At 35.5% G+C, this 17,798-nt stretch overlaps 2 protein-coding genes across 2 annotated transcripts; one reads left to right on the top strand and one right to left on the bottom strand.

Annotated features, from left to right (window-relative positions):
• The first annotated feature begins 8,524 nt into the window (after positions 1 to 8,524).
• On the top strand, positions 8,525 to 9,103 carry LOC144448201 (carbohydrate sulfotransferase 3-like). The gene has a single exon (XM_078138354.1). The coding sequence runs from the start codon at positions 8,525 to 8,527 to the stop codon at positions 9,101 to 9,103; it is 579 nt and encodes a 192-aa protein (XP_077994480.1).
• Positions 9,104 to 15,682: 6,579 nt separating this feature from the next.
• On the bottom strand, positions 15,683 to 17,497 carry LOC144448200 (ceramide-1-phosphate transfer protein-like). Its single transcript, XM_078138353.1, has 2 exons — positions 17,385 to 17,497; positions 15,683 to 16,193 (listed from the first exon to the last, which is right to left on the bottom strand). The coding sequence occupies exons 1-2, from the start codon at positions 17,495 to 17,497 to the stop codon at positions 15,683 to 15,685; spliced, it is 624 nt and encodes a 207-aa protein (XP_077994479.1).
• Between the last annotated feature and the right edge of the window lie 301 nt (positions 17,498 to 17,798).

The raw sequence follows: 17,798 nt of genomic DNA, 5'->3' as shown, positions 1-17,798 counted from the left end.
CGATCTTTTTTTCATGTGGAAACACTAAAATAACCCTCCCTACGTCAATGAAGAAAATTGCAGAGCCAATTATGAACAAGCAAATAACATCTGTCCCACATACATGTCCACACTTACTCTAAAATACCAAATAAGAATAACAGAAATTCTCATAAATAGTAGATTTAGTGACAGGTTTGTTGAGAATAAATAAAATCGTGTTGTCGCAACACTTTAGACAAAATGTCCTGACCAGAAACAATTTTTTTTTTTTTTTTTTTTGGGGGGGGGGGGGGGGCTAAAATGTTAAAAGTTATCGATTACTGTTGATTGTAGCCAGAACACCATGGAGTTACTATATCTTTGATGTTAACCATTTACATGGAACCAAAAATATCCCATAAATACTTCTGCCTTGAGGGAGGAGTCAGTATTGTTTGGTGTCTGTGTATTATACGAAAGCGTCATGCAAACTTCTGTAAACCGCAGCACACTGACTTGGGATGTCAAGGTCTCCTAAAACAAACCTGACCTAGTTTTGTATGTTCTTGCAAAAGACTCCTGAGCATCGCAAGCCTACATGTAAACAATCATGTAAACATAAAACATTTATACCTTAGGTGGGAGACAAGAGTGTGGGACACAGGCAGAAAATATTCGCCATGATGTCAAAACCTAAATGTGTATGTCAATGTCTGTCAAATATATTAATCTTAGAAGGATATTTAAAAATGCATTTCTTATGAGTATAAGAAACATCAAACGTTATCTTCACTTAATCTCAAAATCTCAAAAAAAAGTTTGTAATTGTATTTATGGCTACAGTGATTGGATTGATTGATTGCATGATTGATTTTTTGACTAACTTATTGGTTGGTGGATGGATGGATGGATGGCATGATGGTTGGTTGGTTGGTTGGTTGATTGATTGATTGATTGATTGATTGATTGCGTTATTGACTGATTTATTGATTAGTGGATGGATGGATGGGTGGTTGGATGGTTGATTGATTGATTGGATTTAGTTGGTTGGTTGGTTGGTTGGTTGGTTTTTAAAAGATCGGTCGATCAATCAATGGGAGAATGAACAGAAATATCGAGTTTAAGAAACTGATGGAGACTTATATCACAGACAACTAACACATAGTAGAAATCATCTATTTCTATTTGTTTAGGTAGACAGTAATTGTTTTCATTAACTTAACACCTCAAATCAAAATCAAAAGTATCAATCACTAAAAATTCTTCTAAATATTCTGTTATTCATCAAATTACAAAAAACAATCACAAATATTTAAATCAATCATTTGATATATTTTTTAAATGTGAGAAATCTATTCTCATCTCCAAATGACATGAAGATTACCTTGTTCCTCGCCTGGTGTAGTTGTTGTGTTATTTCCAACAGTTGCTTCCTTAGGTAGCACATTCTGATTGTCATCTTGTTTGATCTGATCTGGATATTGATGTTGTGGAGTTGATGGTTCCTGAGTACCAGTACCACTTTCAGTTCTGTCAGAAATCTGTCTCTCCACCTGAGCACCAAAACCATCCTTAAATCTAGCTTCTACTTTCCAAGCTATGGCTCTCAATCTTACTTGTGTTAGGAGTTGAAGAAGGATTTTGGGATCTTCCTTGGTAAGATGACCAACATCAACTAACTTCCGGAACAAGGCATATGGTTCTTTGATTTCCTCTCTTTCTCGTATATTAATTTTTTCTTCACATAAGTTAAGCATTTCTCTAAGTTTACCTGTCGATCAAAACAAAATTCCATGAATATTTTTATTTTCATTATAGTCACTTTGGGTTTAGCAGTATCTGTAAGTGAGTGGTAAATATTTTAGACCGAATTTTTCACATTACATCTTTGACTTTCATAATACATTAATATTGGCACATATGGATTAATATAATGATAGTAATACAAAGTTAAAACAATACTGATCATCAATAGCAAAACTGTACATGTCTCAATAAGGAAATCAATATAATCACCAAAGTACATGAAATTCTGAACAGATATGCAGTGTCTACAATTCCTAATCAAGAAATATCATTAAATATGCAAATTAGTCAACTACACAAAAGCCACTTCCATCACATTTATTGATCATTTTATCATAATATTATCAATATACCAGGTTAGATATATCTACATGTGATCATAAACCCAATCACCATGTTCATCACCAAGTACCCACCAAGAAATTGTAATGGTAGGACATTTAAGTAACAACTAAAAACTGCCTCAAGTTGTTTACTGTGTCAATTTTGTTGTAAAAACTGCCATTGCCTCTGGTAATTTTTGTAATTTTTCATTGTAATTTTTTAATTCTCATGATACCACACGTTTTAATCATCAGCAGTGTCTTCATTCTTTTAACATAATGTAACCATCATAATTTGATCATTAGGTCTCAACATTTGGAACTAAACTATTATTATGAAGTACACCTATTGATGATACATAACTTAATTAATTTGTGAAATTTTCAATGATATAGCTAAATTACATTATTGATGAAATTTAGATCATCCAGTGATGATACAACATCTATTTTAGGAACGTCAAATTATGCAAATTGCTCCTTTATTTGCAAGCCTCAACCAATCATAATTATCTAGCACATAATTACACATTTTTTGTATCCTGCCAAATTGTAATATTTATTGATATACAAATGGAAATACTAAAAAAACATACATACATACATACATACATACATACATACATACATACATACAATTCAATACACATGCATGCTTGCACACTCCATAAAGACCATCATTTATATCCTTCTTACGGAAGGGAAAAATTACCTACCGTCGCTAATTTCACCTGCCACTTCATTTAAGTATACTGTAAATCGATCTAAAGCTTGTCCTGACGCCATTGTGCATGCCAGTCTGGTGGGCTATATTTGTCTTCTTCTAAACTCTGTGATATAATTTAGAAATATATCATATTTAGATAAAACAAGAATTTATGATATGTTGATTACATTTACTTTATCATAATACTATCCCCTTATACTGTAATATGACAAATTGATTGATTGATTGATTGATACATACATATACATACATACATACATACATACATACATACATATACATATACATACATACATACATACATACATACACACACACACATACATACATACATACATACATACATACATACATACATACATACATACATACGTACATACATACATACATACATACATACATACATACATACATACATACATACATACAAACACACACATACATACATGCATATATCAAATTCTTTTATTTCCAACTTACATGAACATAGCATGTACAGGTAAAGTATTTACATAATTCCTTTACAGAATACACACACAATACCTTGCAGGAAATCATACTGACTAGTGAACGAGTTTCTCTTGGTCACTTATGACAAACGTTCACGTGATATCTGGTTGTTATAGTACCTACATCTCAATCTCCAAATTTTGTAAGAACCTATTATTGAGCTGACACTACATACATACATACATACATACATACATACATACATACATCTGTATGTATACACACATACACTGAGCATCACTCGCCTACATGTAAACATAAAATATTTCTACCTGAAGTGGGAGACAAGAGTGTAGAATACAGACAGAAAATAATCGCCATGATGTCGAAACGTAAATGTGTACATTTCTGTCAAAATATCTTAATCTTAGAAGGAGTTAGTCTAAGACATCTATGTCTTATGAGTATCAGAATACTTTGTCATTTAGTTGGGTTTATTTCATTTTTATTTTCCTCCAACTATGTTTATTATTAATACTTGACAAAAAATTAATTTAATAAAGTAGCTAACAACATTGCCTTTCAATGTATGGTATTACAAAATAAAAGAGCTTTGTTATGTATGGTAAAGCCGAATTGTGGTTGATACCACAGTTTTAACTTTTGTCGATTTTCTGCCAATGTGATTTGTGATTTGTACGATGTATTAGGTATGTGTGTGTACATATGTCCTACCATATGTTATCAGTAGACATTAACACATGTATATCATGCATAGGCATGTGAGTGTGTACTACCATATGTTATCAGTAGATTTTAACATATGTACACTTGAAGTAAACCTGGCATAGCTTTCTAACAGCTTCTACATTTCCATTTTTATTAAAGACCAAATTATCAACCTAACCTTCAGCTCTTCCACTGCACTAACCTAACTCTACCTAACATTAAATGTTATCTTCACTTCATCTAATTTTCAGAAAAGGTTCAGGTAAGCAAGATACATTTTGTGATGTCATACACAGACCAGGTCTCTTTTGAAAATAGTAGATAACAAAAAAATCCGATTTTATAGCAAAAACGTGTACGAACAGCTTCTTCCGTCCGAGGAGATTTTGTGGTATGACCAATGGGGAGGACAGCCACTATTTCAGTGGGAAAAATATTTTTTTTTAGCAAACTGGGGACAAGGAGAGGAGAAGAAAATGAATGGTCATGCTGCAGTTCAATGCTAGCAATATTTTTTTAGATAGTTTTTTTTTTTATCTGGGGTTTGAACACAAAACCGGGTACAATAAAAAGCTAACAAACAAAAACTCAAAGCCCAAAAATAATAATATAATGCTACAATTATTGTAGCAAGCTAGGGGAGAGGGTTAGTGGGGAATATGTCGATATGGGAAAGAGAAAATGGAGACGGACACACATTTTTTTATAGTAGGAGTACATGTAGATCCTGCGAGAGGGGGGGGGGGTTATAGTCTGCGTAGATCTGGGGAGGGGGATTTCAAATTGTGAAATGCTGCAGTGTGAAGACATTTATGAACAGCTTTCAGTTTAATTGGCAAAAAAACCAAAAAACTTGTCAACATAGCCTATAAATATAAATATAAATTTGTTTTTATACTTTTTAAAAAAAGATTTCGGGAAAGACACCATGAGTATTAGCTTAGATGTAGTAGCTATAATTAGTTTGCTATTTATCTTTGATTTTTACAACTTGAGAAATAGACCAAACCTTTATAATTACATGAAATGGTTCAATAATTCTGATCAATTGAGTTAATTATCTCACTCTTTGCCAATCTGTAATGTCACCCTCCACGCCTCATTCACATGATTATTGATAATTTGACAAAATGGAATAAAAAGATATAGCTTACCTGAATCCAGTGATGTCAGTCAGTGTAGTTCGGTCTTCCTCAGTCTACTTCACTTATTGGTAAGGTAAAATGTAGAGTAGAGCAGTTGGTTGTCTGTTCAACAGGAGCCTATGGGTAGGGAGTTAAACCCTCCCAACGGCTCCTGCACTGTGATACGAGGGACTTCTAATGTCAGCTATGGTGTAGTGGCTGTATCCTGAATGGTGTTGACTTCAACAGGTGGGTGTACAGACTGAGTATGGAACTTAACGACTAGTCGTATATATCGGCTGTGTACCTGGATGTCAGTAGGGTGATTTATGCCATCCAATCGATATCGTACCACATACTTATACTAGATAGGCACATGTAGGTTCAGTTTAATCAGTAATAAGTAACTTGATTTATTGTTGCTATGGCTACCTGAAACAAAGCGTCAATTTTTCTACAGTCTGGAATAAAATGAAATATGGCAACGTTAAACGTTTTAATAGTAAGTTTCAACATCAACCATGTAGTATATATTGTTGATTGACAACAAATTGTGGAGAATTATTCATTGGTAGCTAAATGTGGTTTTGTAGCTGCTTCGTGCAATTATTAACATAGGTTATCATATATGCTGGAAGGGTCAATGTGTGTTTAAGCAATGATTGATTGATATGAAGACCGTTAGTGTCAGCTATAATTATATATATGGAAGGAATTCTGTTTATATCTGGCGAACGAACACGCGTACGGGTATTATGGGATATTGATATGTTATGTTTGACGTCACACAGGTGAAGACTCAAGTCTTTTATCACGTTAATTTAAAACACAAACAGTACATGGACCAACTTTTTCATTTGACCTCATTTGACCCTGCTTACACCATGTTATAACAAGTATCATTACTTCTGTTGTGAGACATGTTATCTTTATCATCATACTGAGCTATGTATTCCTTCTTTGTGATTTGTGGTGTTCTATAGTAACTTGATTTATTGTTGTTATGACTACCTGAAACAAAGTGCCAATTATTCATTTTGGCCATCTTTACAGAGTTCAACATAAAATGACATCTGATAACGTTAAACGTTTTAACAGTTTAACCATAAACCAGACAGTATATATTGTTGATTGACAACATATTGTGGAGAATTATTCATAGGTAGCTAAATGTGGTTTTGTAGCTGCTTCGTGCAATTCTTAACATAGGTTATCATGTATGTTGGCAGGATCAATGTATGTATAAGCAATGATTGATTGACATGAAGACCTTAATGTCAGCTACAATTATATGCGAACAAACACAGGTATTATGGGATATTGACATGTCTTGTTTGGGGTCACACAGGTGAAGACTCAAGTGCTTTACCATAACGCTAACTTAAAACACACAATGTACATGTACATGTGCCAATATTTTCATTTGACCTCATTTGACCCTGCTTACACCATGTTATAACAAGTATCATTACTTCTGTTGTAAGACATGTTATCTCTATCATTATAGCTATGCATTCCTTAAACTCTAAGAAATAATTTGACACCTGATGACCTATGAACTTTGACATTCAAAATGGCCAATAGTTATATATTGATTATGTGGAGTGTTCAAACGTTTTGGTTAACGTTGTGAGATCTATTCGAATTTCACCGAACTGTGTACAGATATAACTGACGAGGGGATGTACGTGTACACAGATATAACTGACGTGGGGATGTACGTGTACACAGATATAACTGACGTGGGGATGTACGTGTACCACCTGTCTGTGATTATACCAGAATCAAACAAAATGAAATCACACTCCTAGTTTGCTCGATGTTTTAATCTAATCTAGAATATTGTCCATAAATTATATTCAAGAAGTTTTATGATCTATGATTAATATACGCCAACATTACCATCAAGAAAAACAAAAAGTAAGACAGATTTTGTCGTTGGTGGTACGTGTGAGGCTAATCTTCGAAGTAGGCCCCTTTAATAGATGTGGGCTCTCCAATGTCTAGCAATGAAGTCAATGTGTAATCTTATCAGCTAGAGTCATTTTCATAAAGTGTTGTTTCCTGTATGCATAACGATTACTACGATCATCTCCACTGTATAGTCAAATTACTTACAGCTACAAAAATACATTTATCCACAAAAGATGCAAAACTTTTCACACTGTACGATATTACGAGTAAGTTATTGCACCATAGACAGTGGAGGGAGTCCCTCCACTGTCTATGATTGTACCTAACAAAATATTTAAACAAAAAAACAACAAAAAAACAAAGCAAAAAACCGTTCCAGATGCAACTTTAATGAAGGAGACAATGTTGACACAGTTTACACATGGTTTCAGTGACTGGAATAAATTGTAATAATATTAATATTTTAAATCCTTTGACAAACATATCGTATATACCAACCTCGTTCTGGATTCAAACTATTTCTGTGACTAGTCTACTATGTTCCAGGGGTGTTTATCGTTCTACAGATGGATGGGTATATTTGTTCACTTGCTGTGTAATCATAGACAGTCTTCTCCACTGTCTATCATGGTGTAATTCAATAATACGTAAGACAATGTAAAGCTTCACTTTGTTGTCGGAAGTTAATATTACGATCATGTGATTAGCCTTCCAATAAATAACATAATTATGTACCAGAGCCTCCTGTAACATGTGAGTATTGGTATGACCCACATATTTACATATATATTACATTCGCTGTTGTTTTGTTGTCATACGTTGTTTTCACTTACTGGTGGATGAATGTAGTTGTAACTAGGCCGTACACTAACATATTGGTGAATATTAACAATGAAGGCATCAATAAGAGCACTAAGCATTTTTACTTCCATGATTTTTATTTTTGTGGTGGATTGGCAACTAGCCAATATGTACGGAGCAACGTCAAGGGTATGGACAGGATGGAGAAGTGTACATTCTGAACAATTTCAAAACCGATGTGTGAGTTTAAACCAGGCCAATTATGACTGCTATGATAGTATCAGAACGATAGAGCTGCAACATGACAAACAGCATGTTAACCAAACTCCTGTAAATGTTCTCATAATTGCTGGTCCACGTACAGGCTCTTCTTTCGTTGGAAACATTTTCAAATCAAAACCCGGCATTTTCTACTTATTTGAACCGTTACATATCTTCAAAGATATCTCAGAATTGTCAACTATGTCATTTATTGGTGTGGATGTATTAAGGAGGATATATATGATTGTGATTTTAGTGAATATCGTCCCCGATATTTTCATCGGTTCTCACTACAACATTTAGTCCAAACACAAGGAGTGTGTTTACCATCAAAATCACTGTTTAGTGTCATTAAATGCTGCCAGAAAGCCAAACACAAGGTGACTAAGGTTATCCGTTTACTTGATGTCAGGGATGTAATACCAATAATGGAAAATCCTAAGTTAAACTTGAAAGTCATCAATATTGTCCGTGATCCTAGATCTATGATGTCATCTATCATACCTATGTATTATTCCCATTGGATATATAACAAAATAGAGGCCGACAAGGTACGGAGTGGTGGAGATTTTAATGAGTCTCTCATTGAGAAATTGAAAAACTACTGTGAAATAATGTTACGAAATTATCTTCTATACACGGCGAATAGTTCACGAGCCTGGAAAGAAAACTTTCTGGTTTTACGCTTTGAAGATATTGCAGGTAATCCACAGAAATATGCCGAGGTTATGTATTCTCATGTTGGAATTGATATAACTACTGAAGTATATCGTTGGATTGATGATAATACACATTTGAACAAAGAAGTACATGGTGACTACACGACTCAGAGACAGTCGTCAACTGTTGTTAACGATTGGAGACAACGAGTGACCTTTAACCTCATAGAGAAGATACAAAACTACGAGATATGTAGAGAATATATGCATGAATTACGTTATATATTGGCTGAAAATTTCACCATGCTGAGAAACACAAAAGTGTCTTTGTTCTCATCTTTGAATTAAATTGGAATTTCAACAAAAGGGGATAAGTGCGGCGCCATTACATAACTTCTGACGAATTATCACATCACATCACATCACATCACATCATATCACACAGACACAGACACAGACACGCATGCATGTACGAACACACATAATGAATGCATGCATGCGTGCATTTACACACACAAACACATACATACATACATACATACATACATACATACATACATACATACATACATACATGCATACACACACACACATACATACATACATACATACATACATACATACATACATACATACATACATACATACATACATACACACATACTTATTCACACAAACAGAAGCCAGCCAAAGTTTGCTTTCACTCTACAGGTTTTAATAAGTACATTGAAGAGAGGCAACAGGTTGGCTAAGTAGAGATTGAATTGATGAGAAATCTTTTGTTGTCGAATTTTGGAATTAAAACACTAGCTGATTTAATGCTGACCTATAAAGGAGATTTTGGTAGCAGGTGTTGGCTACATTTCATGTTACAGTACTTATATTGCAATCATGGTTCGCCTAATATTTCGACATGGAAAACAGATTGATAAGCGGAGCATTTTATTGTTTTGAAATATTATCATTCCAAACGGTATGCCATTATGAGAGTAAGAATTGGTGGTAAAGAAGGATAGCAGTACAAGTAGAGTATATTAGTTATTCTGTTCACATGTTTTGTTTTACGAATAATGTTTGCACATGTTTAGTTTCATCTGTTTACGATTCACCACTTCCTAGTTTATGCCACTGCAGAGCCAGCCATGTAAACGTCCACTCTGATCCCTACATATGTATTATAATACAGAGCCAGCCATGTAAACGTCCACTCTGCTCCCTACATATGTATTATAATACAGAGCCAGCCATGTATACGTCCACTCTGATCCCTACATATGTATTATAATACAGAGCCAGCCATGTATACGTCCACTCTGCTCCCTACATATGTATTATAATACAGAGCCAGTCATGTATACGTCCACTCTGATTCCTACATATGTATTATAATACATGGCTAGCCATGTATCTGTCCACTCTGATCCCTACATATGTAGTATAATACAGAGCCAGCCATGTATACGTCCACTCTGCTCCCTACATATGTATTATAATACAGAGCCAGCCATGTATCTGTCCACTCTGATCCCTACATATGTATTATAATACAGAGCCAGCCATGTATACGTCCACTCTGCTCCCTACATATGTATTATAATACAGAGCCAGCCATGTATACGTCCACTCTGATCCCTACATATGTATTATAATACAGAGCCAGCCATGTATACGTCCACTCTGCTCCCTACATATGTATTATAATACAGAGCCAGCCATGTATACGTCCACTCTGATCCCTACATATGTATAATAATACATGGCCAGCCATGTATACGTCCACTCTGATCCCTACATATGTATTATAATACAGAGCCAGCCATGTATACGTCCACTCTGCTCCCTACATATGTATTATAATACAGAGCCAGCCATGTATACGACGTCCACTCTGATCCCTACATATGTATTATAATACATGGATAGCCATGTATACGTCCACTCTGCTCCCTACATATGTATTATAATACAGAGCCAGCCATGTATACGTCCACTCTGATCCCTACATATGTATTATAATACATGGCTAGCCATGTATACGTCCACTCTGATCCCTACATATGTATTATAATACATGGCTAGCCATGTATACGTCCACTCTGATCCCTACATATGTATTATAATACATGGCTAGCCATGTATACGTCCACTCTGATCCCTATATATGTATTATAATACATGGATAGCCATGTATACGTCCACTCTAATCCCTACATATGTATTATAATACAGAGCCAGCCATGTGTACGTCCACTCTGCTCCCTACATATGCATTATAATACAGAGCCAGCCATGTATACGTCCACTCTGATCCCTACATATGTATTATAATACATGGATAGCCATGTATACGTCCACTCTAATCCCTACATATGTATTATAATACAGAGCCAGCCATGTGTACGTCCACTCTGATCCCTACATATGTATTATAATACAGAGCCAGCCATGTATACGTCCACTCTGCTCCCTACATATGTATTATAATACATGGCTAGCCATGTATACGTCCACTCTAATCCCTACATATGTATTTTAAACTACACTTATGACGTCATCCTATTATTGTTTGCAGTGTTTATTCTCAAGAATCGCCAGGAAAGAGGCGATTCTGGCAGAACCACCGGCGGTTCTTACAACACCATGTGTGCGAAATGTGTGCGAAAAGAACAAGTCAGACAAATACAGGTGCATCGCATTTAAATTATTCAACCAACTGTCGTTTATTCAAAGTACATTCGCAAATTATTTATGTATGTTGATGTGGATATTGATACCAGGATATTGTATACCATCGCGATCGGTACTCGATACTTTCAAATTCTCACCAGTGTGGCTACACGTATCAGTCTTCAGTTTCTTTCCCAGGGTTATCTAGGCAACGTGCCCCTGTAAATTACCCAGTGCAAACGGATTGAGAATGTGCATCATTACATTTAATGGCTACTATTATAAGTATTCATTCAGCTAATAACATTGGTAGTCAGATGACAATTTGTAACAAGTATGTCTCAAGTACAAGTGATATCATTTATGTAGACGATTTCACACATTTAAATTGCAATAGTACACGCTGATCAGAACCTGCATTGTACTATTCTAGAGAAACTTATGAAAAATTCCGGCCAACATTTACCTTGAACTATATCACTTATCTCTTCCTTTTGAGCATCAGCAGTTCTTTTGTAATTCCTGATGGCGAGACTTTTATGGCCAGTTTTTTTCCTGAATGAGTTGTTCATCAACACCACTTTCATAGAGACGAGTTGCAGCACGCAGTGAATTGTTAGACCTGAATCCATCGAATCCTGCTTTGGTACATAGTGTGCCGACAACAGAGTTGAGTTGGTTATGACCCATGATTCTCGAAGAAAACCACACGTCTTGCGTTGGTTTCTTTAGTGGGTAGAGATAAAACGCACCGTCCGGGCCGCGATCGAAGGGTTAGGGCTTCGAAAACATTGCGCTTTCGCCAGATGATACATGCACGCTGATATGCAAATCGCTATCATTTTGCCAGGTGATTTCAAACAAAAGAAGAGTGAGAGGTTGGTTCTGGAGAACCTAGCGGTAGCGACCATTCCGTGTTTAGGTATGCTCAAGAGTGATGGGGAGTATAGTTCGTTAACCGTCATATGGTTTGTGAACGTGTGATTTAAGTCAGATAACCACCGCACCCTCGGCGTTTCTGGAATCGAATCGCCTCGGTCTTCGACCTCGGCGATTCGATTCCAGAAACACCTCGGTTTTGGTGGTTATCTATTACATAATACAGAGCCAGCCATGTATACGTCCACTCTGCTCCCTACATATGTATTATAATACATGGCTAGCCATGTATACGTCCACTCTGATCCCTACATATGTATTATAATACACAGCCAGCCATGTATACGTCCACTCTGATCCCTACATATGTATTATAATACACAGCCAGCCATGTATACGTCCACTCTGATCCCTACATATGTATTATAATACAGAGCCAGCCATGTATACGTCCACTCTGATCCCTACATATGTATTATAATACAGAGCCAGCCATGTATACGTCCACTCTGCTCCCTACATATGTATTATAATACACAGCCAGCCATGTATACGTCCACTCTGATCCCTACATATGTATTATAATACAGAGCCAGCCATGTATACGTCCACTCTGCTCCCTACATAATAATACAGAGCCAGCCATGTATACGTCCACTCTGCTCCCTACATATGTATTATAATACAGAGCCAGCCATGTATACGTCCACTCTGCTCCCTACATATGTATTATAATCAATCAATCAATCAATCGATGCAATTTATATAGCGCCAATTCCACTATGACAAGAGTTCAAAGGCGCTGTACAGTCAAAATGTTTTAGAAAACAGGTAAGTCTTTAAGTGTTTTTTAAATGTGCTAATTGTAACTTGTTCGCGAATTTCAATTGGTAGTTCATTCCACAGACGAGGCGCAGCAGAAGAAAACGATCTTCCTCCATAAGATTCCAGCTTGTACTTAGGTACATATAGGAGATGTTTATTTGTTGATCGCAGTGTTCTCGTAGCTGTTTTCCAGTGAAGAAGGTCTGATAAGTATCTTGGAGCGAGTCCATTGAGGGACTTGTATGTCATGAGCAATAGTTTGAACTTTATTCTGTCCTGAACTAATACATGGCCAGCCATGTATACGTCCACTCTGCTCCCTACATATGTATTATAATACAGAGCCAGCCATGTATACGTCCACTCTGATCCCTACATATGTATTATAATACAGAGCCAGCCATGTATACGTCCACTCTGCTCCCTACATATGTATTATAATACATGGCTAGCTTACACTATACAATAAAGTTAGCAATAAAATATGAAAGCAGGTTCATATATTTTGTCTACATGTAATACACTACAGTGTAGTGCTAGTGGTCTTTATGTTCCGGTTGTGACGTCACCATAAGTAGAATTGCAGACCATTAATCAGGCCATTTAAGGCATGCCCAATACATAGATTGTTTAAATAAAAGTTTTTTTTTCTGTTATTATGGGTGCAAAATGAACATATTTTAAGGAGAGTTGCTATTGTGACAAAGATCGATTCGTGACATTTTTTTCCATACTTATTTAAACTCTCTGAAATATAATTAATTTTATTTTCACCAAAAAGGATGACAGAACTTAGACTGGGAAAGTGTACATGACAAAAACTTAATTTAATATTAAAAACATAATTTAATCACTGGTAGGTTTTCAGGAATCATGTTTGATTTGAATTAACCTTACTTTTCGTCAGTATATCTTCCCCAGTTGTGTTCAATATATCGTAGCTATGGCAACCGTTAGGCAGTGGGTGAGAGTAGGCTTATTGATCAGGATTTGGTAATCCTAGGTTATAATATTAGAGTTACATTGTCAAACAATAAGGATAGTTCTTTTTGTTCTGTTCCACACCTAAATTTTAATCCTCATCTAAACTAGCCCTTTAAGCGTAGAAGAGCTAGTTGCGCGCGTGCACACACACACACACACACACACACACACACACACATAAATGCATTCATACATACATACATACATACATACATACATACATACATACATACATACATACATACATACATACACACACACATACATACATACATACATACACACATACATACATACATACATACACACACACATACATACATACATACATACATACATACATACATACATACATACATACATACATACATACATACATACATACACACACATATATACATACATACACACACATATATACATACATACACACACATATATACATACATACACACACATATATACATACATACACACACATATATACATACATACACATACATATATACATACATACATACATACATACATACATACATACATACATACATACATACATACATACATACATACATACATACATACATACATACATACATACATACATCGCAACCGATAAACAGTATTTGTGAACATTTCTCTTCCTTTCATTAATTCTTTTCAAAGTATATAATGCGCATACTGGATGGACGTCAAATTTAGCACCGATTTGGCCAAAGTCATGCTAAATTCCCTGTCCAATTATTAGTATGGATAATGTAAAAATACTGGCAAGGAATGTGTTACTTGCACTGTGAAAAGTCCTGCAATGCTACAACCCTGGGCCTTAAATGTAGCCTTTCACATCAACATTAAATACATTGATGTTTACCTATGTATTCATTACATATTTGTTAGCTGATTTACAGAAATATCTTAGGGTTGGGTAAGATTTAATCTCATAAGTATATATGTCACATGATTGTCAATGATATCCGAACAATAGTAGTGTACACAACCATAGACGCTACACGAAACACAAAAATAACTAAATGACTGCATAGGAGAGTTGGTAACAGTATTTCACTAGGAATTCATCCATGAATAAGCTTCATACCCTATTATTATCCAATGAATTACATGTTTATAATATACGCTTTCTGAAAGTGTATTTAATTATGATACATATTCATATTAATACGACCAGTATATATATTGTAGCCCACCTTTACTAGTTGTCGAAAGAAATAACTTTGAAGTATAAATGTCATTACATAACTACCACAACTAAAACTCGATATTTATAAATTCAATACTATCATTACTATAAAGTGATGTTTTCCCACATTCTCGTTACAAAATTAGTTCCTACCACATTTATTTCGACATAAGCTAAGTTTATATACGTGTTGGTATAATTTGTCCATTGCACATGTTGGTATAATTTGTCCATTGCACTCAAACCAGGTATTATAGGATATACTTTATAAACAGATGACGTCATTCACTATACGTATAACACACATGTCGGGTTTTAGGTAAGTATTTTCACCGTAGTAAAACAAGTCACTTATAAGTTCATCTTGCTTCACTTTAAGTGTGTTTTAACAGTTTATATTGGGAATAAAGGTCTTGTACTTCATCATATACAATCTGTATAGCATCAGTTACTGGAGTTATGAGTTCAACGACCTTTTCTGGTTCCTGTTTACAAAGTGTTTCCATCAAAGCTTTCCTACCAGGTAAGGTATAGACAGCAATCCTGGCTGCCTTCCTTACAATCCATATATGATACTTAGCTAATGTTTTATTGTATACTTTCATTGCTAGACTTGCAATTCGTACAGACTTACAGAATTCTCGCATAAATTCTATAATAAATTGTAATGGTCTGTGAAGTCTGATTAGCATGTTCGTACCAGATCGTAATCCAGTCGGAGATCTTCGGTTTATAAGGTTATTATTGACTTCGTATTGCACCATGGACTGTACAGTTCTGTAGTGTTCTTTGTACTCGGATATTTGGTGTCGTTGTAGTGTATAAATAATTCCTTTTAAGTCTCTTGCCACGAATGAAAATATTGGTCCTAGAAGATCAAAAAACCTGTAACATGGAAAACCAAAATATTAGCAAGGAAATCGAAAACGTATTATTACACTCAATTTTCTCGGTTCTAGAACTTCTATCCAGTGTTACTTATCTATCTACTAATAGTGTGTGTACGTGTGTGTGTTTGTGTATATGTATGTATGTGTGTGTGTATGTATGTATGTATGTATGTATGTATGTATGTATGTATGTATGTATGTGTGTGTGTGTATGTATGTATGTATGTATGTATGTATGTATGTATGTATGTATGTATGTATGTATGTATGTATGTATGTATGTATGTATGTATGTATATATGTGTGTGTGTGTGTGTGTGTGTGTGTGTGTGTGTGTGTGTGTGTGTATGTGTGTGTGTGATACTGAACTGTTAGCAACTCAAGGTGTATGGTGCTGGTTGTAAACTCTGACATATCTAAGGTGATATCTGACCTGTGTAAGTCACGCGAGCTAAGGTAATTCTTTATGCAATGTTGAAGCCTTCGGGATGTATTGTTACATTGTCTACATACAAAGACAATGACACCATGGCCAATAGGGGATCGATATTTAGGTACTAGACAAAAATTATCGGGGGTAGGGGTCTGTGGTGTGTATGTGGGGGAGGGGGGGGGGCAGGTCACTATTTTTCATACAAGTACTAGTGTCGGGCACGGTCATTCACTTTTGTGAAATGATATTTTTGATTACAAATATTCCAATGACAGAGAAGGGGAAGGCCATTAATTGTTGTGCAAGGTCTCAAGGAAGGGTTCATCTTTTTCATGCACTGACGTTATGAAAAACATCTCACCCACCCTATGTAATTATATCCAGTCCCTCAGTGATTACGGAACCCGTGATATATAATATGGTGCACGTTAACGTTGCTATCCGTGGCATCGAATCTGAATGACTTTATTTACAGAGTTGATTCGATACCACGATAAGCATTTAGACTGAATACACGTTTACTTGAAACCTCAGACAACTATATATTTCATACAGTGTGCAGTGGTCTGACTGGAAACCCATCTCTTATTACCAAATCAATTTCGGCCTACGCTCAAATGTTAGATAGTCGTTCATACACATTGAATAACAGTTTGATGGAAACATAAGTATGTTATCTGGCACTGAATTAATATAATAGTATGAACTAGATTGTCAAATGGTCAAAATAAAGATACCGAGTTACTAACATACCTTACAAGTTCTAAATAAGCGGCGAGGTATTCGGTCAAAAGAATGACATTTTCCTCCGGGTGACACGCCTCAACCTCTCGTAATACCTTCACCAAATCAAAACCATTCTCCATCGTGATTAGTATTCCGTGATGAATATAGTCAGTAAATTGTTACAATTTACAAATGATTGATCCGTGCTGTGCACTACTCCAGTTATATATATGAAATGTAAGTAACAGATCGTTGGGTATATTGGCAGGTGCTGTTCTATGCACTACTCCAGTTATATATAACACCCTGATATCGCTGGCAGGTATAAAGTTGTAGCTCAGGGAATCTTTCTAGAAAATGGCCGTAAATGACAACGTTGACTTCAAAACGGCGTTGCTATAGTCTACGTTTTTTACGCCCTTAATTAATCCGTTTGTCTCC

Source organism: Glandiceps talaboti, chromosome 17 (genome assembly GCF_964340395.1).
Source record: "Glandiceps talaboti chromosome 17, keGlaTala1.1, whole genome shotgun sequence".
Lineage (NCBI taxonomy): Eukaryota > Metazoa > Hemichordata > Enteropneusta > Spengelidae > Glandiceps > Glandiceps talaboti.
The sequence above is the reverse complement of the archived record's forward strand: the minus strand, read 5'-3'. Positions and strand labels throughout refer to the sequence as shown.

Excerpts from the sequence above, each read along its gene's own strand:
- LOC144448201 (XM_078138354.1), top strand. The coding sequence starts at position 8,525 with ATGGAAAATCCTAAGTTAAACTTGAAAGTCATCAATATTGTCCGTGAT.
- LOC144448200 (XM_078138353.1), bottom strand. The coding sequence starts at position 17,497 with ATGGAGAATGGTTTTGATTTGGTGAAGGTATTACGAGAGGTTGAGGCG. Across the intron at positions 16,194-17,384 it reads GCTTATTTAGAACTTGTAAG|GTTTTTTGATCTTCTAGGAC; the intron begins GTATGTTAGTAA and ends TCCATGTTACAG.